The sequence below is a fragment of the Dermochelys coriacea genome, chromosome 19 (genome assembly GCF_009764565.3).
Source record: "Dermochelys coriacea isolate rDerCor1 chromosome 19, rDerCor1.pri.v4, whole genome shotgun sequence".
Taxonomy (NCBI): Eukaryota; Metazoa; Chordata; order Testudines; family Dermochelyidae; genus Dermochelys; species Dermochelys coriacea.
The window spans coordinates 11,837,491-11,864,245 of NC_050086.2; the positions used below are offsets into that span (position 1 = coordinate 11,837,491).

Genomic DNA, 26,755 nt, shown 5'->3' on the forward strand with positions numbered 1-26,755 from the left:
TTATGTTATTTTTTTTAAACACACACTTCTCCCGCTTGTGCCACCGTGATTTGCTGGGGGAAGGCGCATGTTTTCACGAGGATTTTTACACCATGGCTATGTTCAGAGGTAGAAACAGCTCCAGTGGCCTGAATTGGAATTGGGCGGCTCTAGCTGAAATATACAACGGCAGGTAGTGCCATAGGTGCCCACACCCATCAGGCTGAAAAAAATTGCACACCACCACGTCTTCCCCTCGCCCGGATCCAAGCAATAAGGAGGATGCTGGGGAGTTTACCTGTCCTGTTTCTGATCCGATGAATGTTTCTTCAAGCCAGGAAGAGGGCCCACTGCCTTATGATTGGGAAAGTCTCTTTAAAAGAAGGGAAAAAATGCAGCAAATTACTAACTCCTAAAGGATAAAGGGATGAGCCATTAAGAAGCTAGAGGCCAAATCCTGATTCCATTCATTTCTGTCGCTAACTTCAGTGAGACCAAAGGGATGACTAGCAGGAAGGCTACCCCTAGCTGGAAAAAAGGGATGGATTTGTAGATGCCACATGGTGAGCAGAGAGGCAGGATGGTCCCGAGGTTAGCGTACTAGCCCATGACTTGGGAGACCTGGGTTCAATGCCTTACACTATCATAAACTTCCTGTGTGACCTTGGGGCCAGTCACTTATGCCCTAATTCCCCAAAGGTATTGAGGCACCTAACTCCTATTGACATGGGCTGGGCTCCCTGGCCAGAGTGTATGTCCCATAATGCACCACAGCCAGGAACTCCCCTGAAATCTATGGGAGTTAAGTGTCGCAATACCCTTGAGGATCTGGGCCTTAGGCTGCTGAGTGGACTCCCATGATGCACCACCTGCCCTCTCCAAAAGAGGAGTCTGGTGCATCATGGGAGATGTAGTCTGACACATGACTACTATCTATCTTGGCCATTTATATGGCCCCCATCACTGTCGTATTGGAGCATCTCACAGTCCTTAATGTATTTTTCTTCACACCTTCCCTGGGAGGCAGGTCAGTGCGGGTTCCCCTGTTTTACAAGTGGGGACTGAGGCCCCGAGAGGATCAATGGGAGTTAGGTGCCTAAATACCTTTGAGGATCCGACCCTTTGCTTCTATCTGCCTTAACAGCCTGACCAGTGACTACTTCCGTGCCTTGGCTAAATGACTGATTTATTATTATTGTTGTTTCCTATCACCAAGGCACGGCTACTGCTTACCAAAACCTGACAGTCTAAGAATCCCAGGGGCCAGCTCATACCTTTCTTTGTGCTTTTCCTTGTGCTTCTCAGCTGGGATTTTGCAGCATTTCACTGGATGGGAATTCACCCCTTCAGGCTGCCAGCTGGGAAAGTCGAGACTTTTTTCTTTTTTATTCTTTTGCCCTTCCAGGGCCTTCTCTCTCTTCGGGGTCCCCGAGGACTCTAAGGAGAACAGATCAGGTTGTCACTCAGAAGCTGACTGAAACTAAAATGTGAGGGGCGGGAGGGGCACTTTTATTCACCAAGCTGGTAATAATTTCATACTGGCCAGAAAAAAACAACCACCACTAGCACTTGGCTTGGGGAAATTCAATCAGTGGCCCACTTGGGCATTCAGGGCAGTGTTATCAAGGGCCAGGTTCAGCTCTCCCTTCTATCAATTTTCTACCTTTATTGCTCCACTGACTTTAGTGGCGTCACTCCTGATTTACATCGTTCTCAATGACAGCAGACTCCGGACCCATATGCAGCCCACAGAATCCAAGCCTCTGCTACCAGGGGATTTGGTGGGCCAGAAGATTAGTGCATTAGCCTGTTATCTTTTGAGACTTGGGTCCAAATGACCACTGGGTCCAGGCCACCGACTAGAGAAGAGATCATTCGTTTCTGGTCAGGATTGCACTGACAGGGATCATGTAGCATTCTGGGATTGGAATATCAAGCAGCTCAGGCTTGAGGTGCAGGGCATGGGGAACCAGGACTGGACCAGCAAAGAGAGATGCAGGTCAGGGTTGAGTTGCATGCGCTGGCAGAACTTGCATGTGGACCTACGACTTGAAACAGCATGGAGGGTTTCCACGGTGAGGAGGAGGAGCTGGTGGTCTTCGAACATGGGAGACCCGGGGTCAATTTCCTGCTCTGCCATGGACTTCCTATGAGATCATGGACAGTCATGTAGCCTCTCTGTGCACCTCTCTAATTGCACCGGCCTGCCTCACAGGTGGAGTGTGAGGATAAATACATTACAGATGGGCAGCGCTTTGGGATCTACTGATGAAAAATGTTATATAGGATATAGGCATTACTGTGATTAGTGGGTGCACGGACAGAACTGCCCTGAAAGTCAGGACCAGGTACAGGAGTGTCACTTAAACACAACCTGCCCACTCTGCACATGGCTCTGTCCAGATCTTCTCACCAATAAGCCACCAAATGACTCTTCTGCCAAATTAAAACCAACAACCAGGCCCGTTAGCTGTTTGTATCCCGGAGAGTAAAGGGGCCCTAAGGACTGTGTAGAATCAAAGGGCCCATGGAGGTTTCGGGGCCAGTTAGCATTTTACTCGTGAGGCTGAAGCAGCCTCAGGATCTCTCACCTAGCAGCCGTTTCCAGTTCTTGATGAGGATTTTCGCCAGGGCCACCACCTCTTCGTCCGAGCACTGCTTCCGGACAGTGTTCACGGCCACGCCGATTCTTGTGGACTGGGAGCACACACGGATGTTTGTTTATTATTAAGCAGATCAAAGAAGGAGGCAGAACAGAGAGGAAAGGTAGCCCAGTGGTTAACACACTAACCTGCTGCAGACTCCCTGTGTGATCTTGGATAAATCACTTAACTGCTCTGTGCCTCAGTTTCCCCATCTGTACAATGGGCATAATAGAGCTGCCCTACCTCCCAGGTGGTGGTGGTGAGGTGCTCAAATATTACAGCAATGGGGGCCATGTCAGTACCTTGGCTGGATGGGGCAAGGACTATCTTTTTGTTTTGTGTTTGTACAGCACCTAGCGTAGTGAGACCCTGGTCCATGACTGTAGAGTTCTTAGGTGCGACAATAATACAAATAATAAATAAATATTAATAAATTCAATTATGGATGGATAGAAATTAGTAGGGCTCCTCTCCCCCTGCTCCTCTGGTGTGGGGCCAAGGGAATACATCAGGAGAGTTCATGACAGCAGGCTCTCACAGCCCCTGCTTTCCCAGGTGGAGGAAGGACCCAGAAAGGGGACAGGACTACAGCAAAGGACAATCACAGCTCGCTTTTGAAATCATCTTGGGAGAACTGGTGACGTGGTGGGACCCTCCCTACCGCTAGCAAGAGCGGTCGTTTAGGAGCTGGTCTGATAACCTGACAGGTCCCTCGCAGTCTGACCCAAGGTTTTATTTTAAAAGCCTCTTAAAGGAAATGGCCGGAGCTCAAGTGGATTGAACGTCTCTCCTATTAGAGATCGGGCAGCCCAGCCTGCACATCCCATCTCTGGGTGGATTGTGAGCCACGGGGATCGAACCTGGGACCTCTCAATAAGGCCCTGCTCCCTTAGCCCAGGCTGTAGCAGGCTTGGCAAGATCTAGCTGGCCTAGCCACAACTGGAGGAGGGCAAAGCGCCACACCAAGTGCTTGTAACATACCTTGAATTCCATGTTACCTCCCCCATGTACTGCCCCTTCTTCAGATCCAAGTAACCCATTATATGCTGGAGTATGCACCTCCCTGTCTTCCACCCGCTCCCCCTCACCTGCAGCAGCTCGATGGTCATAGTGTAGCCGTTCAGTTCTTTCAGCAGATCAAGAGCTCCGTCCTAGGTCAAACAGAAGCCACAGTGAGCAATGAAACACCAGTATGGAAACAGCCTTTGCATCGCAGGGTGCCAAAGGGGTGATGGGAACAGAAGCATCATGTCCAAAACCCTGTTCTAAACTCCCCTCCCTTGACCAAACTGTGCCCCGCAACGACACCCATGCCACTGCACGGAGAGCGGAACTGGTGCAACCGAGAGAAGAATGAATTACTTGATCACCGGAGCACCCACAGGTGCTGACTGAGATCGGGAGCCTCGTGGCGCTGGGCGTTGCACAGACATGGAGCGAGAGACAACCCAAAGAGCGCAGAGAAGCCAGATAAAAGGGTGGGAGAAAGAAAGGTCCCAAAGATGATATAGCCCAGTCACTGTCCTACATTAAACAGACTTAAATAAGGTTCTGGGCTTGGTTTGCCAAGACCTCCACCTGCTTAGTGCCATGGCAAACATGCCATTCAAAATCCTTGGAACTTTTTGGTAAAGATGCCCAAAAGAAGGAAAAACCGTTAAAGCCCTGGAAACATCCAGTATTAACTAAGGGCTTCCATTTTAACAGCATCCCTCGTTCCCTTTCCCGTGAGCTGGAGAGAGTTTTTAGACAGGAAAAATGCCTTGTCTGGCGTTAAAGATGGCATTAACTGTCCCTTGGGAAAAGAGAAGATGTTCGTTGAGATGGGCTGGAACTGGCGTTGTTGCTGCTGCTAAGGTCCAATCTCGTTTTCTAGGAGACACAACAAGACAAACGCATGCAAGACAAGAACAGCAAAGGTAGAAAATGCAGGGTCTGTCTCTGGGTTGACTTTCTCTTGCTGGAGAAATGCAGGCACAGTGTATGAGACCAGGAACCGAGGCCCAGAGAGACGAAATAACTGGCCCAAGCTCATCCAGGGAGACTGCAACCGAGATGGGACTTAATCCAGATGAAGCGCCTTAACCACAAGGCCATCCTCCCTTAAAATGCCCAGGTCTTTGAAACCCGCCATAGATTGACACCAGCATATCTCATTGGCCTTGTGCCAAATTCTTTTGCTAGCTACAACAGCATACGCCCAGACAGACTCTGGAAGCCAGGGGCCTGACTTTGTGTTTATGCTAGCATAACAAGCAACATTTGCTCCCTTGTCTCTATTCTCCTCAGCCCAGGAGAGGAAGGGTCGCCCAGCGGTGAGGACACTAACCTTAGGGTTGGGAGGTCCTATTCAATTCCTTACTTTGCCACCGATTTCCTGTGTGACCTGGGCAAGTCACTTGGTTTCTATGCCTCAGTTTCCCCACCAGTACAACAGCGATAAGAGCACTTCCCTGACTCCCAGGGGTTGGGGGGGGGTGAGGAGAACTGCTAGGCAGCTCTCCAACACCACTTTCTACAAGACATTACCCTCTGATCCCACTGAGGGTTACCAAAAGAAACTAAACCATTTGCTCAAGAAACTCCCTGAAAAAGCACAAGAACAAATCCGCACAGACACACCCCTGGAACCCCAACCTGGGGTATTCTTGGATCTTGGGTATGCTACCCAAGATCCATAAACCTGGAAATCCTGGACGCCCCATCATCTCAGGCATTGGCACCCTGACAGCAGGATTGTCTGGCTATGTAGACTCCCTCCTCAGGCCCTACGCTACCAGCACTCCCAGCTATCTTCAAGACACCACTGACTTCCTGAGGAAACTACAATCCTTCGGTGATCTTCCTGAAAACACCATCCTGGCCACTATGGATGTAGAAGCCCTCTACAACAACACTCCACACAAAGATGGACTACTAGCCGTCAGGAATAGCATCCCCAATACCATCATGGCAAACCTGGTGGCTGAACTTTGTGACTTTGTCCTCACCCACAACTATTTCACATTTGGGGACAATGTATACCTTCAAATCAGCGGCACTGCCATGGGTACCCGCATGGCCCCACAGTATGCCAACATTTTTATGGCTGATTTAGAACAACGCTTCCTCAGCTCTCGTCCCCTAATGCCCCTACTCTACTTGCGCTACAGTGATGACATCTTCATCATCTGGACCCATGGAAAAGAAGCCCTTGAGGAATTCCACCATGATTTCAACAATTTCCATCTCACCATCAACCTCAGCCTGGACCAGTCCACACAAGAGATCCACTTCCTGGATACTACGGTGCTAATAAGCGATGGTCACATAAACACCACCCTATATCGGAAACCTACTGACCGCTATTCCTACCTACATGCCTCTAGCTTTCATCCAGACCACACCACACGATCCATTGTCTACAGCCAAGCTCTACGATACAACCGCATTTGCTCCAACCCCTCAGACAGAGACAAACACCTACAAGATCTCTATCAAGTGTTCTTACAACTACAATACCCACCTGCTGAAGTGAAGAAACAGATTGACAGAGCCAGAAGAGTACCCAGAAGTCACCTACTACAGGACAGGCCCAACAAAGAAAAGAACAGAACACCACTAGCCATCACCTTCAGCCCCCAACTAAAACCTCTCCAACGCATCATCAAAGATCTACAACCTATCCTGAAGGACGACCCATCACTCTCACAGATCTTGGGAGACAGGCCAGTCCTTGCTTACAGACAGCCCCCCAACCTGAAGCAAATACTCACCAGCAACCACACACCACACAACAGAACCACTAACCCAGGAACCTATCTTTGCAACAAAGCCCGTTGCCAACTGTGTCCACATATCTATTCAGGGGACACCATCATAGGGCCTAATCACATCAGCCACACTATCAGAGGCTTGTTCACCTGCACATCTACCAATGTGATATATGCCATCATGTGCCAGCAATGCCCCTCTGCCATGTACATTGGTCAAACTGGACAGTCTCTACGTAAAAGACTAAATGGACACAAATCGGATGTCAAGAATTATAACATTCAAAAACCATTCGGAGAACACTTCAATCTCTCCGATCACTTGATTAGAGACCCGAGAGTGGCAATTCTTCAACAAAAAAACTTCAAAACAGACTCCAACGAGAGACTACTGAATTGGAATTAATTTGCAAACTGCATACAATTAATTTAGACTGGGAGTGGATGGGTCATTACACAATGTAAATCTATTTCCCCATGTTTACTCCACCCCCCACTATTCCTCAGACATTCTTGTCAACTGCTGGAAATGGCCCACCTTGATTATCACTACAAAAGGTCCCCCCCGCCCGCTCTCCTGATGATAATATCTCTCCTTAAGTGATCACTCTTGTTACAGTGTGTATGGCAACACCCATTGTTTCATGTTCTCTATGTATATAAATCTCCCCACTGTATTTTCCACTGAATGCATCCGATGAAGTGAGCTGTAGCTCACAAAAGCTTATGCTCAAATAAATTTGTTAGTCTCTAAGGTGCCACAAGTCCTCCTTTTCTTTTTACATTAAAGATGGTAAAGCGCTCAGATGCTCCAGGAATTGGGGACAGATAAGTACCATAGCCAGACAGATACCACTTTTGGTGTGCCGTTCACTGATTTTGGTGAGATAGCCTTCATCTCGACAGCTCCTGCCACCTGGAGAACCTCAATGATCTCACTGCCCCATTGACCTTCCCTCTCATTTCAATTCTCAGCTGAGAACCTCTCTCTTCCCTTGACCTAGAGTTCTTAAGTTCTTTTTTCTTGCCATATGTTACCAACATAACATTTTTTTAGTTCTAGTTTACATGGAAGATGAAGGTTAAAGTAAGATGTCAGATCTTCAGCTGGTGTCAATTGGCGCAGCTCCATTGAAGTCAACAGAGCAACACTGATTTACACCAACTGTGAATCTTGCCCAGGGTGTATAAAACCACAAATCATTCATTTTGGCTGATAGGACAGCTCTTCCCAGTAGACCATATGTACTCACACGATACATGCATCTTGCAGCTATTCCTATGAAATTACCTGCTCAAGAGAAGCGGGAGGGAAGAGTTAAAATGTCTCTCTATTATCCGGCCGCCATGAGAAAGAAAGAAAACAAAAACATTGACCCACGTTTTTTAAAAAGCTCTTTTTTTCATTATTATTTTTTATTTCCTGACAGGGGGAGGTCACGGTCAGAGGCAGATGGAAAGGAGGTTCGGTCTTCTCCAGTTTCTGCACGCTCTCTCAGCCCGGCCAAAGGTGCGGAAACGCATCTGCTTTGGATTTGTACTGTAAAGCATCTCCAACAGGCCCCAACCCCGCCCGACCATAACTGCGGAGACCTGGCCAGGATCGAGGGAGACCCCAGTAGGCGACTCTAGGCAGCACAGAGAGCCAGAGGACAGAACGACGGGGCTTGTCTGTGTTCAGGAGTCTCAATATGAGAATCCCCTGGATAGTCACAACAGCAGAGTCCTGGCTCTTCTCTACACGTGGACCGTCACACATGGAAAGGCAGAAGAGTACGGACACTGGCAGCAGAGGTGCAGAGCGAAAGGAGAGGAACAGGCTGGCACCAGATTGCATCTCGGTGTGTATCTTGGTCCCGCCCCAGCTTTCTGACAGTACAAGGCAGCTGCTGACACCAAACTCCAGGCTGATACGGCAACTGCTGTGATCTGATTACAAACTTGGATTCAGCTAGGCAGGCTCCATAGGGGGTGTTCAGTGAGACCCCGTAAGCCAAATCCTGCTGTCAGTTACACCGGTGCCATCTGTTGTTATAACTGGGGCTACAGATTTACCCGCCCTGTGAGCTCAACTGTCAAAAAATACATGGAAGTTTGCGAGATGTCACCCTAACCCCTGTAATAGCAAATGTCAATGGGAAAAGGCACCTGAGGAAGACAGAAAGATTGAATTAGTCCAAACAAAAAGGCCTCATGACAGAACTCAAGGACTGTGTTCAGATTGTGCCTGGTAAACAAGCCAAGAGTGGGACCAGAAGTCAGTGAACCAACTTGGTGTGTCAGAAACCAAGTCGAATGGGTGGATGAAATAATAAGAGGACGAGCTATTCTGCCCACAGCTCCCTTGAGAGATCCTTTAAAAAAAAAAAAAAATTTGAGACTTTGGGAGAAAAATTGGCCATCCAGGCTCCCACCCTCACCATCTCCCTGGACTTCCATCACCCTGATCCTGAGAGATGTCCTGATCAGAGCGGGCCAGAGAGAGGGATCCAAACACCACCTGGGATCTGAGACTTTGTCTCTCTCCCCCCACATCACGTGTCCTTTTCCTTCCCCACCTTATTTCTTCTCTGTCCCATCCCCCTCCTTTTTAATTCTGTCTAATAAGTCTCTGGCTTAGCCAGCAGCCAAGACTATAGTTTGCTGTAAGCCTGTGACCAGGGAGAAGCAACTAAACACAGTGCCATAAACAGCCCGATGCTGGTACAATTTCCCAGGTCTCATACACAGTGCCTGCATTTCTCCAGCAAGAGAAAGTCAACCCACAGACAGACCCTGCATTTTCTACCTTTGCTGTTCTTGTCTTGCATGCGTTTGTCTTGTTGTGTCTCCTAGAAAACGAGATTGGACCTTAGCAGCAGCAACAACGCCAGTTCCAGCCCATCTCAACGAACATCTTCTCTTTTCCCAAGGGACAGTTAATGCCATCTTTAATGCCAGACAAGGCATTTTTCCTGTCTAAAAACTCTCTCCAGCTCACGGGAAAGGGAACGAGGGATGCTGTTAAAATGGAAGCCCTTAGTTAATACTGGATGTTTCCAGGGCTTTAACGGTTTTTCCTTCTTTTGGGCATCTTTACCAAAAAGTTCCAAGGATTTTGAATGGCATGTTTGCCATGGCACTAAGCAGGTGGAGGTCTTGGCAAACCAAGCCCGGAACTTTATTTAAGTCTGTTTAACGTAGGACAGTGACTGGGCTATATCAGCACCTTTGGGACATCGATTCTATCTGAATCCAACACATCCCAGGGGTGGGGATGCTGTAATGGGCAGCAGAATTTGGCCCGAATGCTTTCCACCACCGTCTCCAAACCGGGACGCCCAACTTTCAGCCGGTACAGAGCACTGGTTTCCAGTTCAAATGCTCCCCCCAGAAATGGTCACCTAGGGCTGTGTGGAATTGAGATAGAGGGAGGAAAAAAAACCCCAACAAACCAAAAATAAAGACACTGAAGCAAGGCGGCCTTGGGAATGCCAGGCTTTTAAACTGGCTGACAAGACCCGCTGAGACTGGAAAGGCAGGGATCTCAGTTTCAGTGCTGACAGTTATCTGAATAAAGTGTGCGTGGAGGGAGGTCTATTATACTCTGGGGGCAGCAGCTTTGGTAAGAGAGCACTTGCAGTACACCCCTCAGCAACCCGGCGGCTCCATTTAGAAAGATCTATTCTGCCAGGTCTCCGACAACCCCCGCCCCCCCACCCCAAGCCCTGCCCACATTCCCAGTGCTACAGAGTGAGGCACTTATGGGTCATAGCCCAGGACACCAGGACCCATCTAGCTGTGGTTGTTGCACTAAACTCGGGGCTAAATATAGCAAGTCCCAGTCCTCACCTCAGGTCAGTGGGATTTCATTCTCCGCGATTTTTAGCCCCCCTGTCTATATGCATGTGGATATAAACACAGCTCCCAGGTGCTGCTGTAGAGAAGAGCATAGTGAATGGGGGCGGCCCACGGGAACAGCACCAGAAATCCACAAACCCGGCATGGCACGGAGCCCAGCTCTGCATGGCTTCCTTCGACCCTGCTACAGAGTCTGGGGGCAGGGGAGGAGCAAGGGATGGGCCAGTGGATCCTCCTCCTGAATAGATCCATTAGCAGTGCCCCTCACTGGGTGACTCCAGCAGGTTTCTGCACCTCTGAGGCTGCAGTACCAGTCACAGAGCATGACTCTGCTCCATCACATTCATGGCAACCCTAGATGCCCCGGTACCCTACTGCAGACTCAGCCTGGGGTAAAATCCTGGCCCCAGGACAGTCTAGACTAGAGCAGAGGTTGGCAAACTACGGCCCACGGGCCACATCCAGCCCAAGGGACTGTCCTGCCCAGCCCTTGAGCTCCCGGCCGGGGAGGCTCACCCCCAGTCCCGCCCCTTCTGTCCCCTCTCCCCCGCAGCCTCAGCTCGCTGCACCGCCAGCGCTCTGGCCCAATGCTCCTGCTGGCTGCGAGCTCCTGCCGTTCTGAGAGGCACGGTAAGGGGGCGGGGGGTTGGATAAGGGGTAGGAAGTTCCGGGGGGCAGTCAGGGAACAGGGGAGTGGGGGGGCGTTTGGGGAGGGGGTGTGGATAGGGGTCGGGGCAATCAGGGAACAGGGGAGTGGGGGGGCTGGATAGGAGGTGGGGTCCCAGGGGGGGTTTGGATAGGGGTAAGGGCAGTCAGGGGCCAGGGAGCAGAGGGGGTTGGATGGGGGTGGGGTCCTGGGAGGGGTCGGTCAGGAATCAAGGAGCAAGGGAGATTGGATGGGTTGGGAGTTCTGAGGGGGACAGTCAGGGGGTGGGAAGTGGGACGGGATGGATAGGGAACGGGGGCCAGGCTGTTTAGGGAGGCACAGCCTTCCTTACCTGGCCCTCCATACAGTTTTGCAACCCCGATGTGGCCTTCAGGCCAAAAAGTTTGCCCACCCCTGCTCTAGAGGAATGCCAGGTTCTGAACATTGACAAGGTGACCAGGATGTGATTCCCTTCGCCAACACGCTTGCCCCCCTAAAAGCCACCCAAGAGGTAATGGTTTCCCTACAAAAGCAGCCTTTGTTTAGCTGTTACATCTTTTTAACTACACCTCCACTGCAGCTTCTCCATGTTAGCTCGTGAGGTCTTGTGCCCTGGGGCTGAATTCCCCACTGCCTTGCCCCCCACGTAACAGACACAGCTGTGCAAAACAAGTGCACCCAGTGTGTGCACAACACTACAAGGGTAAATGAATGGGAATGGCTACTTGGGCAGAGTTTTGTGCCCTGACTGGTGCTGTATGACAACCCAAGGTGCAAAGTTATGGAGAATCAGGCCCTTTGTGTCTCAGTTAATTGCAAACGAGCCGGCAGTTCAAAGCACTCCTGACAAGTTAGGATAGCAGGCGTGCTGAGCTAAGTTAGGTCTTTGTCCTGTGTTAGTGGTAAAGAGTGTCCTTGTAGCAGTGTTGGTCCCAGGATATTAGAGACGAGGGGGATGAGGTAATATCTTTTATTGGACCAACTTTTATTGGTGAGAGACAAGCTTTCGAGCTTACACAGCACTGAAGAAAAACTCCGTTTAAGCTCCAAAGGTTGTTTCTCTCACCAACAGAGGTTGGTCCAAGAAAAGATATTGCCTCCCCCACCTTGTCTCTTAGTGGTAAAGAAGCAACCTTCTCCTAACACTGAACAAGGAACTTTTATTAGCATTAATACAGAGTTATCCCTAAAGCTGCTCTGTCTTCCTCTCTACCATACAACATCTATCTAGAACCATCAACCTAGAACCAATATCATCTTTTCCTGGAAAACATTTCTAATGAAAAAATTATGAATTTACATGGGACATTTCAAAATGGAACAAAATTAACATTTTTAATTTCATTTTGAACTGACATTTCCCCTACCAAAGAACGCAATTAGAAGTGAGATTTTCCAAGGGAGAAAAAAATATTTTTGATGGAAGCTCATTTTTGGGTGGAAAAATCTCCCCCCTCCAGCCTGTCTTCCTCTTCTAGGTGAAAAGAAACAGCACACACATGCTCACATCCCTTCCTGGTTTCTAGCTAAAAATCTTTAAGAAGAGTTAAACTTGAACACGACAGATTCAGAAGAGTCGCTGGCTTAGCCACTTAGACAGATCTGCTTGACTCCTGGCCTTACGAATGGTTTGATCCCAAAGGTGTAGAGTCCTGCTCAATGGGGTTAGGACTCTTCCCTGCAGGGTCCTCTTCTTTCACTACGGCTGTGATGTACATAACACAGGTACCACCACTACCAGGGTCCCATGGCAATTCAGCTGGGCTTGGAATCAGCCTACTCCCTATTTCTTCTGTACTGAGCCCCTCGATCAGTCTCATCCAGGTAGGATCATGGGGAGCAGGTTCAATGCTGGGGTTTGTCCAACTTTTTCCCCCATCCATCTTATCAGTAGAACTAGGTCTTGTGGTTTAAGCTTGGTTAAGTTTTCAGCTGTATTTTTAAGGTTAGGGAAGAGAGCTTCGAGACTTGTTAGCTATGGCATCTCTAAGCTTCACATCTTTACAAGCAGGGCCAGTGAGGACAAAGATTTACCTGTATGGGGTAACTTTGTTCTGATAGGTCAACCCATAAGCAACTTTGTTCCTCTGGTCACTAGGGTGTCCCATAGCCTAGCAGAACTCATATGGGGTTGTTTTTGTTGTAGCTATCAGAGCAATCTGAACTGGAAGTCCATTCATTTGTTGGTGTTAGAGCCTGGAAGCAACACGCCTGAAATCATGGCATGCCATTCGGAGCTGGCAAGGTGTGACCTGCGGGAGGAGGTTGATTCTTCTGGTGCCAAACCCCTTTTTCTGTCACCTGTCGGTCTAGTGAGAAGCAAGACTGAGATGAAGCTGGACTGGCGAGCAGCTCCTCGAAAGCCAAATCCCTTTTCTCCACACAAACCTAGTGCCATTAATTTCCGAGGCCTATTGGCTAACGCTTTGGGTCGGAGAGGTCCTTTCAATTGTGTCCTTCTGAAAGACACCCATGCATCCACCCTGTGTTTTCACACCTGCTCCGTGCCTCACCACATGTGCATCTAGGCTGCATGCCCGGGTTCCTTATGTACACTTTCCCTTACGTCCTCCTAAAAGGACTGTCGTACTGCAACATGCACTCAGACGTTTGGCTTTGGAGAGGTCTCCCCTCTTACTGTGTAGAAGTCACAAGCTGGCTGTGGGAGCCCAGATAGCTGGGCCATCCTTGGATACTGATTGCAGTTGCACACAGCATGGGGGCATATTTCATTCCCTCTAATTTCTGCACTGAGCCTGGACCAGAATGGCCTCTCTATCACTCGAAGCCTCTGAACAATCTGTGGGGTTGATGGAGCTCCATGATAAGGCACAAGCCATGGGCAGCAAGTTCTATAGGCCCGTGGTGCCTGGACATCAGGAATATTCCTGGCCCGGGGCCCAGCTCCAGCACTGTTTGAGGCCAGGTCTCTCCCTCGGCCCCGCCTTCCACCCCGGGCGCTCCCCCTCCCCAGCCCCCGCGCAGCACCCGGGCAATTTAATACAGCCTGGGGCCCCCACCCATGGGCAGTGCAGCATAGCTCAGCAGCGTCCTACCGGCTGGCTCCATGTGGCTGCCGGCCCCCACCCCGTGCAGCCCCTGGACGGGTCTGTGGGTCTGTGTCCCGCCCCAAGCGCCCCTGCGGCCAATGGGAAGATGTGGGGGCACTGCCTGGGGGTAGCAGCACTCGGAGGCCCCCTGGCCCACCCTGCCTAGGAGCCCCAGGTAAGCACCGCACCCTCCCACCCCTCCCAGTGCCTGCGCCCCCACCCCTTTCCCACCCCTCCTCCCACCCCCCAAACTCCCTCCCAGAGCCTGCACCCCCACCCCTTTCCCATGCCCCCAAACTCCCTCCCAGAGCCTGCACCCCCACCCCTTTCCCACCCCTCCTCCTACCCCCAACTCCCTCCCAGAGCCTGCACCCCCACCCCTTTCCCATGCCCCCAAACTCCCTCCCAGAGCCTGCACCCCCACCCCTTTCCCATGCCCCCTCCCACCCCCAAACTCCCGCCCAGAGCCTGCATCCACTCCCTCTGCACCCCCAACTCCCTCCCAGAGCCTGCACCCCACCCCTTCCCCCCTCCTCCCATCCCCAAACTCCCTCCCAGAGCCTGCACCTTGCACCACTCCTGCACCCTAATCCCCTGCCTCAGCCCAGGGCCTGCACTCCAGACCTCCTCCCCCAACCCAAACTCCCTCTCAGAGCCTTAGGCAGGTGGGGAGTGGAGTTTGGGAGTGGGGGTGGGCTCTGGGCACCACCAAAAGTTCTACAAACCTGCCGCCCCTGCACTCAGCAATAGGTTTCTCTCGGGTTAGACACATGAGATACCACTGGCAGCTACATGGCACCTTGGCTTCGCTGTTCCTGAGCAGTACAAGTGGCTCATGGTCTGTCAGCAGCTAGAAATGATACAGACCCCACAGGTATCCCGGGAACATATGCCCACAGCCTGGACCAGGCACACTTCATGCTGGAGTTGAGCAGCCTCAAAGTGTGAAGGATGGCTCGTCATCCCCTCCAGACAACTTGGGGGTAACAAGGCTGGCTACTCTGGGGTTTCCACCGCAGCCGTGGGAGACTTGGAGAAGGTGCCAATTGGAGGCCAATACCAATTTCCTATTGCCCAGTGCCTTCTGCAGCCATTTGCCTGGGTGCAAAACAAAGGCAAAGCACTGCCATTCGGAGTGGCCCTTTACACCCACTTTGCCCTGGTGTCAACACCACCACCAGGAGCGGGGCAATGGAGAATCAGGCCGTGCAGTGCACAGGAGAAAGCAACACATCCACCATGCACTGGCAATTAGAGACAAACTTTCCAGGAAAAAAGAAAAGGAGTACTTGTGGCACCTTAGAGACTAACAAATTTATTAGAGCATAAGCTTTCGTGAGCTACAGCTCACTTCATCGGATGCATGAAGTGAGCTGTAGCTCACGAAAGCTTATGCTCTAATAAATTTGTTAGTCTCTAAGGTGCCACAAGTACTCCTTTTCTTTTTGCGAATACAGACTAACAGGGCTGCTACTCTGAAACTTTCCAGGGACTCTGAAGCAATTAGCAGCTCTTTAACAGATTCTGTGGTGCAACCCATATCACGTGGGGGAAATATGTTAACATCCTTCCCCTTTTATAGATGCTCGCTTTCTCCCCCTCCCCCCTATTTGCAAGCAGGGCTACAAGCACCAGGTATCATGCTGGAAGGAGGGGGCGGGAATCAGAGGGGGTTAATTACACTCCATTGAGGCAAAGTTCGCAAGGAAAGTAAAATATTAACCTCACGCACCAGCTCCTCCTCCACTGCACATTGCGCCAGATCTTGACTGCACTGCACCAGTGCCAATCAGGGCACAGATCCCCTGCCAGCATGATGGGGGTGACCTCCCTGCACCTGCAAGCTACACCAGCTAAGGAGCTGGGCCTGAAGAGCAAATCAGGGGAAGCCAGCAGACCTTCCCCAGGACAAGACAGATGCACAGAAAGGATCAGGCCGGTTGTATCTACACTAAACTGTTTACTTTACCTAAGGCACTAGAACAGTTCAGGGTGGGTGGGGACACCTGTCCTGTTTGTTCTTAAATCTGGTACACGAGCTTTAATTTGTGGCCCTCCCCTTCCCCTGCGTTCCACTTTTTCATTCTCTAGTGAAAAAGGTTTAGACACCTAGTTCCTTCCCCTCCTCCCCTGGATATTTTTGCTTTTCCCCAGCCCAGTCTCCTTGGACAAGCCCCAGTCTGAGATTGAGTTTGCACGGTTCAGATTCCTGTCGCTTTCACCCACTCTTTACATCTCTGCAAACCCGGCCCCTGAGCTAGGGTGGTGGGGCGGGGGAGGGCCACAAAGAACAATCAGAAAGCCCCACAGATGGGTGGGGTTGAAAAACACCATGCAACCAAACCCTGGCAAAATGAAAATACAGTCAGGAGACCAATGAAAGCAACAGCTCAAATGCACAGAGGAATCAAGAGGTATTGGGTTAGATTGGATGGCTGAAACCCAAAGGATCAGGCTACAAGAAACTTTGTCGTTTTCACATGTTCCCACCAAAGTTGACATTTTGGGGGGCAAAGCTTTGAGGGCCTGATTTTCGGAGGTGCTGAGCACCCTTCCCTCAAGGGAGCTGGGGACGACAGCCTCTGAACCCCGAGCAAATCAGAATCAGACTGTTTAGCAAGTGCCGTCAGCAGTTACCTAGGCCAAATCAGCTGGAAGAGACCCACCAAACCGCTCTTCCTCCTTCTATCAGCAGGATTTATCCAGGAGGTGCTCTTCTTCTGCACAGAGCCAAGTTGCAAAATTTAAACAGACACACACACACACACACACACACACCCCGTTTTGGTTTTCCTTCTTCACAGACCCACAGATCCAAGCTGCAAAGTTTATAAACACACACACACGATCCAAGCTCTGGAAAGTTTAAACACACACACTGTCTTGGTTTTTCTTACCTTGCTCTTACACACAGTGTGTGTGTGTGTGTGTGTGTGTGTGTGTGTGTGTGTGTGTGTGTGTGTGTGTGTGTTTTCTTACGCACACAGTATGGCACACACACACAGTGTGTGTGTGTGTGTGTTTTCTTATGCACACAGTATGGCACACACACACAGTGTGTGTGTGTGTGTGTGTGTGTTTTCTTATGCACACAGTATGGCACGCACACACACACACTATTGGATTTACTCCCCCCCAGTTTGGCGCACACACACAAACACACTTTTGGATCTCCCCCCGTTTGGCGCGCGCACACACACATATACACACACACACACACACACACACACACACACTTGGATTTACTTACTGTGTTCTTCCTGGTCACCATCTTATCCAGCTTCTTTGCAATCCTCACCAGCTCCTCGGCTCGCCCCATGACCGCGGCTCCGAAGTTTTGGCGTTCAGGAGCAAGAAGGGGGGCGGGGGGGCCTTAAACCACAAAAGCAGCCAGGAGCTCGCCCCCGGGACAACTCGGATCAGTTTACATCAGGGCCTGGGGGGGGGAGGAAGGAGAGGGTGTGTGTTGGGGGGAGAGGGAGGAGAGGGTGTGTGTTGTGGGGGGGGGGGAGTTGATCGAACTTTTGCTCCAAGTTTTGGTGGCGGGGGCCGCTGACAGCTTGGCCTGGCGGGGGGGGGGGGGAGCGAAAAAGAAGAAACGGGAGGGAAAGAGCGAAAGCAAAGAAGGGGGCGTGGTCACGGGGCCGCCACATGCAGCCAAAATAGCACAAGGGGGGCGGGCTAAATATAGGAGCCAAGATCCGAGCAGGGCCGGGCGGAGGCTGCGGGGCGGGAGGGGCAGCGCTGCAAGTGTGGACGCAGGAGGTGCCCTGGTGTGTGACCGGCTAGGTCAGGAGCGACAGCTGCCTTGCGCCTGCCCAGGGCCCGAGGATCATCCCAGCCCCCCCCACCAGGCTACAGCAGCCACATGGCTAACACACTTGGCCAGGAGCGAAGGGGAGCAGGAGATGCCCCCAGGCCCCGGGAACTTTAGGAACAGAGCTGGAGGCTAGGCCCAGCCAGGGCAGGGCATAGCCCTCACTGGGCTGCTGAAAGTCTGCATTGTACCAAGCCCCCACCCGTTGGCACGCTCTGTCTACCCTTTGCCTCTTGGGTCCACACACCCAGTCTGGAAATTTCCCCCGGAACCGGCTTGCCACGCTGCAATGGATCTTCTAGTCCAGGATCCTGCATCAGACAGAGACCAAGGCCCGGTGCTTCCACGAAAGGCCCCGGGTGCAACCCTCTCCCATTGAGAGAGAAGGGAAATTTCTTCCTGACCACAGCTGGTGGCCGACCTATGTTCTGAAACATGAGGGTTTGGTGATGCATGTCATTTTATTAAAAAGAAAAGGCGTACTTGTGGCACCTTAGAGACTAACAAATTTATTAGAGCATAAGCTTTCGTGAGCTACAGCTCACTTCTGTAGCTCACAAAAGCTTATGCTCTAATAAATTTGTTAGTCTCTAAGGTGCCACAAGTACTCCTTTTCTTTTTGCGAATACAGACTAACACGGCTGCTACTCTGAAACATGTCATTTTATTGTAGCACACGCAGCATGCTGTTGTTATTCATAGTAGCAGGTAGTCCTTTTAAAGAGCGCATTAAACCAATCCTCTGCAGCCATAAGTTCCAGAGGTTTATAATATTTAGTGTACCAGCTCAGGGGGTTATAACTTTTTAACGTACTAGATAATTATAAGGCTAATAATGACATTTGCAGTTATGTATATAAATAACTAGGTTGTTTAAGGTCTTTGGGACAGGAACTGACCATTACTATGTGTCGGTACAGCACATACCACAAACTACAACTCACATGAGGCACAAGGGCAGTGTATCAAAATTGAAATGGTTCAAATGTTGGGTATTTGGCTTTTTGAAGAAAAAAAAAATCAAAAATTTCCACAGAAAGCGGGCATCTTTTGTGGAAAAAAAAAAATCATTTAGCCAAAAACCCAGTTTTCCATCAAAAATAGTTTTAGAGGAAAATTTTCAACTAGCCCTGGTTATTAAATCCTATGCTTCAAGGCACCAACTGATCAGCTATGAGGGGTCAGGAAGGAATTGTCCTGAACTCCACAGCCAGTGTTCCACCACAGGCCAACTTCGGGTTTCTCCTAGCTCTGAAGCATAAGCTTGCCAGGGAGACAGGATACTGGATAGGGTGGTCTAATTTAGGAGGGCTTTTGTCCTATATTTCTAAACAATTTTAAAACAGCAGCCCAGCTGAAGAGCCTAGGTCGATATTACTGATAAAGCTCAGCCTAAGGGAGCTTTGCAAAACAAAGGGGGAGAGATTGTATATGTATGCACGTGTTCAAAACAGAGAGCGAGAGAGAGACTGACTAGCCAGGGGTTTTAGACAGTGCCACTAATTCACTGGTTTGACTTTTTCCCTAATGTTTGTTTTTCAAATTCAAGTTCATAATGACCTTCCAGGCTGAGCATTTTTACGTAATTAGAGTACAGCTTAAGCCAGTGGTTCTCAAACTTTTGTACCGGTGACCCCTTTCACATAGCAAGCCTCTGGGTGCGACCCCTTATAAATTAAAAACATGTTTTTATATATTTAACACCATTACAAATGCTGGATGCAAAGCAGGGTTTGGGATGGAGGCTGACAGCTTGCGACCCCCCATCTAATAACCTCACAACCCCCTGAGGGGTTCCAACCCCCAGTTTGAGAACCCCTGGCTTAAGCCATTGGAGTCTGCCAGCTTCTTAACACCAGCCCAGGGGAGGGGGTATGTATGTATGAGATAAAACCTATGCCATGCCTTAGTGCTTAAAGAGGCACAGGGAGGTAGCATCAGGGCTCAAAATGTAAGGTTTCTTTTATCAAAAGGGGGAGGAAGGAATGGGGGCAGGGGAGGGCAGACATATAGGGGACTAGAAACATTTTCATGGAGCAGTTCAGGGGGGAGGAGTTAATAGGTTGCTGCAGTGTTGAAAAACACCACCACTGGGCTGCAGCAAGAGAACCAGAAAATGAAACTGACTAGAGAGGGTAAAAATGAAACTGATTAGGAACAGAAACAGATCTGTTTGATATATAGCATTCAAGCCCAGGGAACTGCAGAAAGAAAACAGCATCCAGGGTGAGAATTAAAGTCAGATCAAAGTTTTCAAAACACAAGCTCTCCTAAGCCCACCTATAGAAGTGACCTAAATGTCAAAAGTGCTGAGGGCCCACCAGCCCCCGCTGAAGTCAGTGGGGAGCTCAGCGTTTTTGAAAGTCAGGCATCTGAGACTACCTCTGCACTTCGAGCTGGGAACGACACCCTGAGCTAGAACTGCAGATGTACCCTTAATGAAGATGAGTATTTGTGACACCTTAGAGACTAACAAATTTATTAGAGCATAAGCTTTCGTGAGCTACAGCTCACTTCATCGGATGCATTTGGTGGAAAAAACAGAGGGGAGCTGTAGCTCACGAAAGCTTATGCTCTAATAAATTTGTTAGTCTCTAAGGTACCACAAGTACTCCTTTTCTTTTTGCGAATACAGACTAACACGGCTGCTACTCTGAAACCTTAATGAAGATGGTGGCTCGAATTCTCCAAAGCACTTGAGCGCACTCTTAAATCTCATTGAAGGGGACTCAAAACATGCTTAAGAGCTTTGTTTAATTGGGGCCTTGGGTTCCAAACGTTAAAGGGTAACTAGTGATTTTGGGTGTCCACTCTCACAGACCTCAAAAGGGTCCCTGATTTTCAGAGGGTGGGTACTTAGCATTTATTTTTTATTTTTTTAAAATTCTGCCCCTATTCAGCTGTCTCAAGTCAGATAACAACAGGCATGCAAAATTGCTTTTGAAAATTTAGGAGCTGAATGTTGGGGATTTTATTTTTTAAATCTCAGTCTAGATGTTCAAAAGTTTTTCTAGGTGTAACATCCCATGGGGCTACTGAAAAGAGGATTTGTTGTTTTAAATATGAGGAGTATCCCTTTAAGTAAAGTTATACCTGCCCCATCTGTAAATCTTTAGTTTTACTCCTGAGGGTAAATGCAAAGTGCAGCCAAGCAGTCTCTTTCCGGGTTGTCAGGAGAGCTGGGTATAAAATGATAAAATGATCCAAATCTAAAAAGGCAGGTGGGAACACGCACAGAGTTGCTGCCTGGACAGGATCCCGTACGCAATTTGACACCAAGAATTATACAGAGAGACGACTCAAGAATTCCTTCACGTATTTTCATCTAGGACAGGGGTCGGCAACCTTTGAGAAGTGGCGTGCCAAGTCTTCATTAATTTAAGGTTTCACATGCCAATAATAAATTTTACATTTACAGCAGGGCCAGCGGCCAGGAGCCCGGCTGGCAGGGGGCCGGGCAGCCGGAACCCCAGACAAGCAGCGAGGTAAGCGGGGCCGGCGGCCGGGACCCCAGGCCGGCGGCAGGCTAAGCGGGGCCGGCGGCCGGGACCCCAGGCCGGCGGCAGGCTAAGCGGGGCCGGCGGCCGGGACCCCAGGCCGGCAAGGGGCTGAGCGGGGCTGGCAGACGGGACCCCAGGCCGGCAAGGGGCTGAGCGGCTCAGCCCGCTGGCGGTCTGGGATTCCGTCCGCCGGCTCCTGCCAGCCGGGGTCCCAGCTGCCGGCCCCACTCAGGCCTGCTGCCGACCGGGGGTTCCGTTCACCCAGGCTGGCAGCGGGCTGAGTGGCGCCAGTGGCTGGGACCCCAGCTGGCAGCAGCGTGCCAGTAAAAGTCAGCTTGCATGCCGTCTTTGGCACACGTACCGCAGGTTGCCGACCTCTGATCTAGGAGGCCAAGGGGAAAGATTCCGCCACTTCCAGGAAAAAAAAAAAAAAAAAAAAAAACCCTCACATCAGCATGAATCTAACCTGAATATTGACTAAAATAAACCCTTTATTTGGGTCCAGTTGCAAATGCACCATCGGAGGGAAGAGGAGTAAGGTGGTCTCTTCAGCCCTTTGCTCATACACCTTTGAGCTCAGATGCTGCCACCCACAACCTGTGCTTCGGGGACAACGTGACCTAGAAGCAAGGTCCCCGGTGGAAGAGTTACCACATCTTTATAGCTAGATGAGAGAATCCACCAAGGACTCAGGTGCTGTAGGAAATGGCGTTGACGGTACATTCGGGGCACTCTGACCTCAGAGTCAATACTGAACTAATACCCCATGAGGTGCTGTCACAGTGGAGGGGATATAAAACCACTCGGGGCCATCAGAAATCCCCCAAGAGTATGCCAGCCCAATTCCAGCTTCCAACCCCAGCCCATTCCATTCCGCTTCCCTCTGTTCGGCCCCACAGTTCAAGAGAAGACAATATGCTTCCCATTCGTGGCTTAAAGTGATGTGCACTGTTAAACAGCTCACCCATCCCTGGACTGTCTATTAATACCTATGGAAAACCACACTCATGGGACTGTTGCAGTCACATCACACACAGAACCACTTCCACTTACCAAAAAAAAAAAAAAAAAAAAAAAAATCAATTTTATTAGAAATTGGGGGAGGGGGGAATAAAAAAAAGACCATCTGGAGATTAAATATTCCACTAAAAACCCATTGACAATTATAAAAAAAATGCAACTTGATCACAGGGGACAAAAAATCATGAGGGAGGCTCATACAGGTCAGAAGCATTGATCCCAGTAACCCATTGCAGAAGCCAAACAAACAAGCTCCCCACCCCCTTAAAAACATATTCCTGACAGAGGCTGGAATGAGTCTCTGTATATCATTAGACCCATGGGAAAGGAGTCGGAGGCAAAAAAACAAAAATCTGTACATTCATAGCGGAGATGGGCCTAGGCCCGAGCCCCACAATTACCCTCATCTCCCTTCCCCACCACAACTTTTGGCGGTGGGGTCTTCATCAGATCTAACCCTGCTCCTAAATCATTAAGCAACCTGGGAGAACCACAGGGAGCCATCTCTTGTCCAGCCACCTCAATCAAGTGTTCCTCTTTCTAGTCATTGCACTCCACAGTCTCTCTCTAGGTTAGGCCAAACCAGAGCTGAAGACTCCCTGGCATTATGGATGATTGAAATCTGGACCCAAATCTAGCCGGCCTACCTCCAATTTGAGCCCGGCACTACATGGACGGGACAATACAGACCTCTTTCCTATTTATAAAAAAATATATATATTTCACAGTTTCAGGGTTAGGAAGAAGGGGTGGTGGGAAAGCCACAAGACAAACTAGCTTTTCCTACTCCGTACCATCAGAACACCACGGTCTCCTGCCGCAGGATTCCTGCCTGGAGATTGCCTCCTCCTACCATGCTATAGGCAAAGGCGAGGGACCAAGGAGAGATCCAGGGACTAGACTCCTATTAGGGACAAGGCATCCATCTGGCTCCCTTTATTTCCTTCAAGTATTTTCCTGTAAGGAAAAGGAGATGGAAAGCCAGATTGGAGCCACAGAAACAGAGCGGCCTCCCAAGAAGAGGAGGGTCTCTGTGAAGCAGGAGCAGGGGGGTGATTAAATCCACAGGACAGAAGATTCACTGAGACTCCAGCAAAACCTCATCTCCTAAAGCAGGAAACAGACAAAAGCGGAAGGGGGTGACAGTCAAGTCACAGGGTGTTTTTTTTGGGGGGGGGGGAGATGTAAACCTTTGGGCTGCAGGGATTTAACCCTTGGTGTAAATTGGTCTGTGGATCAGGTCAGACCCAGAATGAGCCCTCTGCACTACCGATCCCCTTCACTTGACTTGCAAAAGGGAACCATTTCTAACCCCTTTAAGACCATCAAGGGCTACATTTTCTCAAGCAGATGATCTGGACCTCGATCCTACCAAGACATAAAGCACTTCTCCCACCTAGCCAATGCCCTGTCGTTGCAGGGCACCACAGGCATTGGGGCACTTTGGTCCCATCTGTTCTCTCCCCACCGCATATATCAGTTTAGGTGCCTGAGAACTGAAATGCTTTAGTTTAACTCAAGTTTTTGGGCTCAACACAGGAGTAGCTGGGTGAAAACCGACAGTCTGGGATACACAGGAGCTCAGAGTAGATGATCTAAGGGTCCTTTCTGGGCTTAAATGCTATTAAAAAAATCACTTCAGGCATGGAAGCAGCCCCATTGAAGTCAATGGTATCGTGCTAGTTTTGTGCTGAGCTAAGGCAGCCCTAAATGGTACCTGCAAATTATGCAGGTGGGGAAACAGAGAGATTCAGAATGACAGGCCAAAAAGCAACTGTCTCAATTATTTTTAAATAAGAGGAACCTGAGGGTTCAGAGCAGTCTGGGAAACACATGAACAGAATTTGCTGCTGGATGACCATGGGTAAATCACCACCCCTGCTGTGTGTCTGTTTCCCCATCTGTAAAACAGGGATGATGCTCCTCACCTCCTCTGTGCAGTGCTTTGAGACCGACTGATGAAAAGCGTTAGGCGTTCGTTGTTGTTATTAAAGAGCAGGGACGATGAATGCCCCGAGGCATAACAGGGGTATTCAACCAGCCCTGTGCCAACGCTAGGGGCAGAGAGGTGTGGTTTCCGGAGGAAGAGGCAGGAGACAACTGGATGAAGTTGCACAAAGGGGGAATTTAGGCAGTGTCCGAAGACAACTCTCTGACATCAAAGAGCAGCCCAAGGGAAAGAGCAGCACTTGAATCAATGGAAACACCGGAGGATCCGCTGTAGTGAACCCCCCTGTAATAGCGCACCCCCCTGGCGGGGGAGAGAACAGTCTGGATGGCTTAATCTGGCTTCCCCATTTCTAATTTCTAGGATAACTCATGCAGCACTAGGAGACTTGCTTTTTATCCCCCTCTTATCAGCCTTTATCGGCCTGGGCCAGTTTTGCCAGAATTAGGCAGAGAAAGACTCCAGTATGTCTCCTAGGTGCAAGGTAATCCCCCCTTTCCCAGCACTGCTTGTTGGCTGGGGGCATTGTGGGGGGAGGCCAGGAGAGATGCCCAGCATTGGTTGGGGCACGAGGCCAGATATCAGGAGTTGATGGGCCATGTCCTGCCATTCCATGCTCCACAGAGTCCGGTATCCCTAGGAAATAAGAGGGAGAGCAGTGCACCTTGCATGGCCACGTGGAGACTGTCGCTAGTCACCCACAAGAGGTTGATGGCCTTCTCCTGTCCTGATTCACAGGGTGGGAAGAAGAACACAAAGTTTGGGATCTGCCTCCCCCTTTCTTTCCTTCAATACAGACATTTGAGCCCAGTGGAGCTTCCCCTCGCCCCTGCCCCTCCCAATATTGAGTACTAGAGCTCCCGGCTCCCACTTTTATCCCACAGGAATGTGATGAGAGGCATCCAGGCTCTGAACTGAACTCCCTTTCCCAGCCAGCCATAACCCTATCCCGCCCCGAGGGGGAGACGACCCCTCAAAGCCCACAAAAGCTACAGAGCAGACAAATGGCTGAAGCCGGGGCGTGCAGAGGGGGTGTAGCAAGGTTGTCCGTTCTCTGTCCATTTCCTAGCAAGCCGCCATCCCTATCGGCTCCTCAGCCCCTCCCCGTCCCCGACTCCGCAGAGGAAGTTGCAAGTTCCACCAGATCCTCAAGTCTTCCCCATTGATCAGCTTCCCCCTGACTGAAGCAGCGAAGATGATGGATCCCGTTGTCCAGTTCATCCAGCGAGCTGCAAGGCTAGGGTGAGCTGGCCAGGCCGGGGGTGTAGAGACAGACACTGGTCCTGGTGCGATGGGTGGGTGGGATGCCCAGCCGCCTCTCCATCCAGGAAAAGGAACTAGTTTAGGTAAAGAGGCTAAATAGACCAGCACGTGGTGGGAGAATGTTGATTCCACCCAAGCGTCTGCCTCAGACCCTCAACACAGTACGTGCCCTAGTGTCCATTACCATCAAGGTCCAGACTCAGGGGCGGGAAGGGAAGCAAGAAACTGGCCTGTGCTCCTGTGATGCCCTTGTGGAGTTGCTTGAGCGCAAAGTCCTGACACCTTGGTGGGGGAGCGGGGGAAAGTGAGTGTTCAGCCCTGCCCCCCACACGCTCGCCGAGAGCTCGTGCCGGCTCCGAGGGGAAAGGAAAAACCAGCCAGTCACTCTTGCAAGAGGTGGACGGAGCTGGCAGGGAAGACGCCCGTCCTGGAGCCATCTCCTTCAATGAAGCCGACCTGAGAGAGGGGGCAGAAGGCAGCAGATGAGAACCAAGAGGTGCCAATTGGGGGTCCCGGCTCAGAAGGTGCAGGAAGGAGTGGGGGTGTCTGGGGGAAGGGGGGAAGAGAAGTATATCTGTGAATCTTCACACAAGGCAGGGGATGGGGGTGGCCTTTGCACCCCAGGTGGGATCCACACATCTCTGCCCACAATACAATTCCTAGCTAGGGGCTGTGAGGAGGGGGCTGAGAGTGCATCAGGTCTGCCCCCCTCCCCCAAAGACCAGAGTAGAGTTGCCAACTTTCTAGTCGCACAAAACTGAACACCCTAGCCCTGCCCCGAGGCCCCGCCCCTTTCCCAAGGCCCCGCCACCTGCTCACTATATTCCTCCTCCCTCCCTTTCACTGGGCTGGGGCAGGAGTTTGGGGTGTGGGCTCCAGGGTGGAGCCAGAAGTGATGGGTTCAGGGTGTGGCAGGGGGTTCCAGGCTGGGGTAGGTAGTTGGGGTGTGGGAGGGCGTGAGGGTTCTGAGGTGGGGCTGGGGATGAGGGGTTTTGGGTGCAGGAGGGGGCTCCAGGCTGGGGCCAAGGGATCTGGATTGCAGGAGGGAGCAGCGGGTTGAAGTAGGGGGTTGGGAGGAGGTACAAGCTCTGGGCTGGGGGTTTGGGGTGCAGGAGGGTGCTCCGGGTTTGGGGGAGGGGGGCTCAGGGATAGGTCTGGGGCAGGGGAGTGGGCTTACCTCGGGCGGCTCCCGGTCAGCGGCGCAGCGGGGAAGCTAAGGCAGATTGCCTGCCCTGGCACCCACGCTGCGCACGCCCCAGAAGCGGCCAGCAGGTCCGGGCCCTAGGTGGTGGGGC

At 50.8% G+C, this 26,755-nt stretch overlaps 2 protein-coding genes across 8 annotated transcripts in view; both read right to left on the bottom strand.

Annotated features, from left to right (window-relative positions):
- The window catches only part of TCEA3 (transcription elongation factor A3), a 31,280-nt gene extending 13,809 nt beyond the window's left edge, over nucleotides 1-17,471 (bottom strand). The window contains exons 1-5 of one of the 2 annotated variants that reach the window (XM_038377889.2): nucleotides 17,163-17,471; nucleotides 3,713-3,775; nucleotides 2,571-2,676; nucleotides 1,254-1,416; nucleotides 278-352 (exon numbers count right to left, since the gene is read on the bottom strand). In XM_038377889.2, the coding sequence (XP_038233817.1) occupies nucleotides 278-352; nucleotides 1,254-1,416; nucleotides 2,571-2,676; nucleotides 3,713-3,775; nucleotides 17,163-17,231 (476 nt within the window). In that variant the 5' untranslated portion in view covers nucleotides 17,232-17,471. The remainder of the gene's footprint in view (nucleotides 1-277; nucleotides 353-1,253; nucleotides 1,417-2,570; nucleotides 2,677-3,712; nucleotides 3,776-17,162) is intronic. The other variant, XM_038377888.2, reaches the window with a different exon arrangement.
- Nucleotides 17,472-23,408: 5,937 nt separating this feature from the next.
- The window catches only part of ASAP3 (ArfGAP with SH3 domain, ankyrin repeat and PH domain 3), a 67,051-nt gene continuing 63,704 nt past the window's right edge, over nucleotides 23,409-26,755 (bottom strand). For 3 of the 6 annotated variants that reach the window (XR_006278262.1, XM_043506141.1, XM_043506144.1), the window contains exons 26-27: nucleotides 25,811-25,916; nucleotides 23,409-25,534 (exon numbers count right to left, since the gene is read on the bottom strand). Coding sequence is in view for 4 of the 6 variants with exons in the window: in XM_043506141.1 (XP_043362076.1) it covers nucleotides 25,842-25,916 (75 nt within the window). In the remaining 2 variants the exon portion in view is untranslated. Of the gene's footprint in view, nucleotides 25,917-26,755 lie in introns of all 6 variants that reach the window. The other 3 variants (XM_038377927.2, XM_043506143.1, XM_043506142.1) reach the window with 1 other exon arrangement.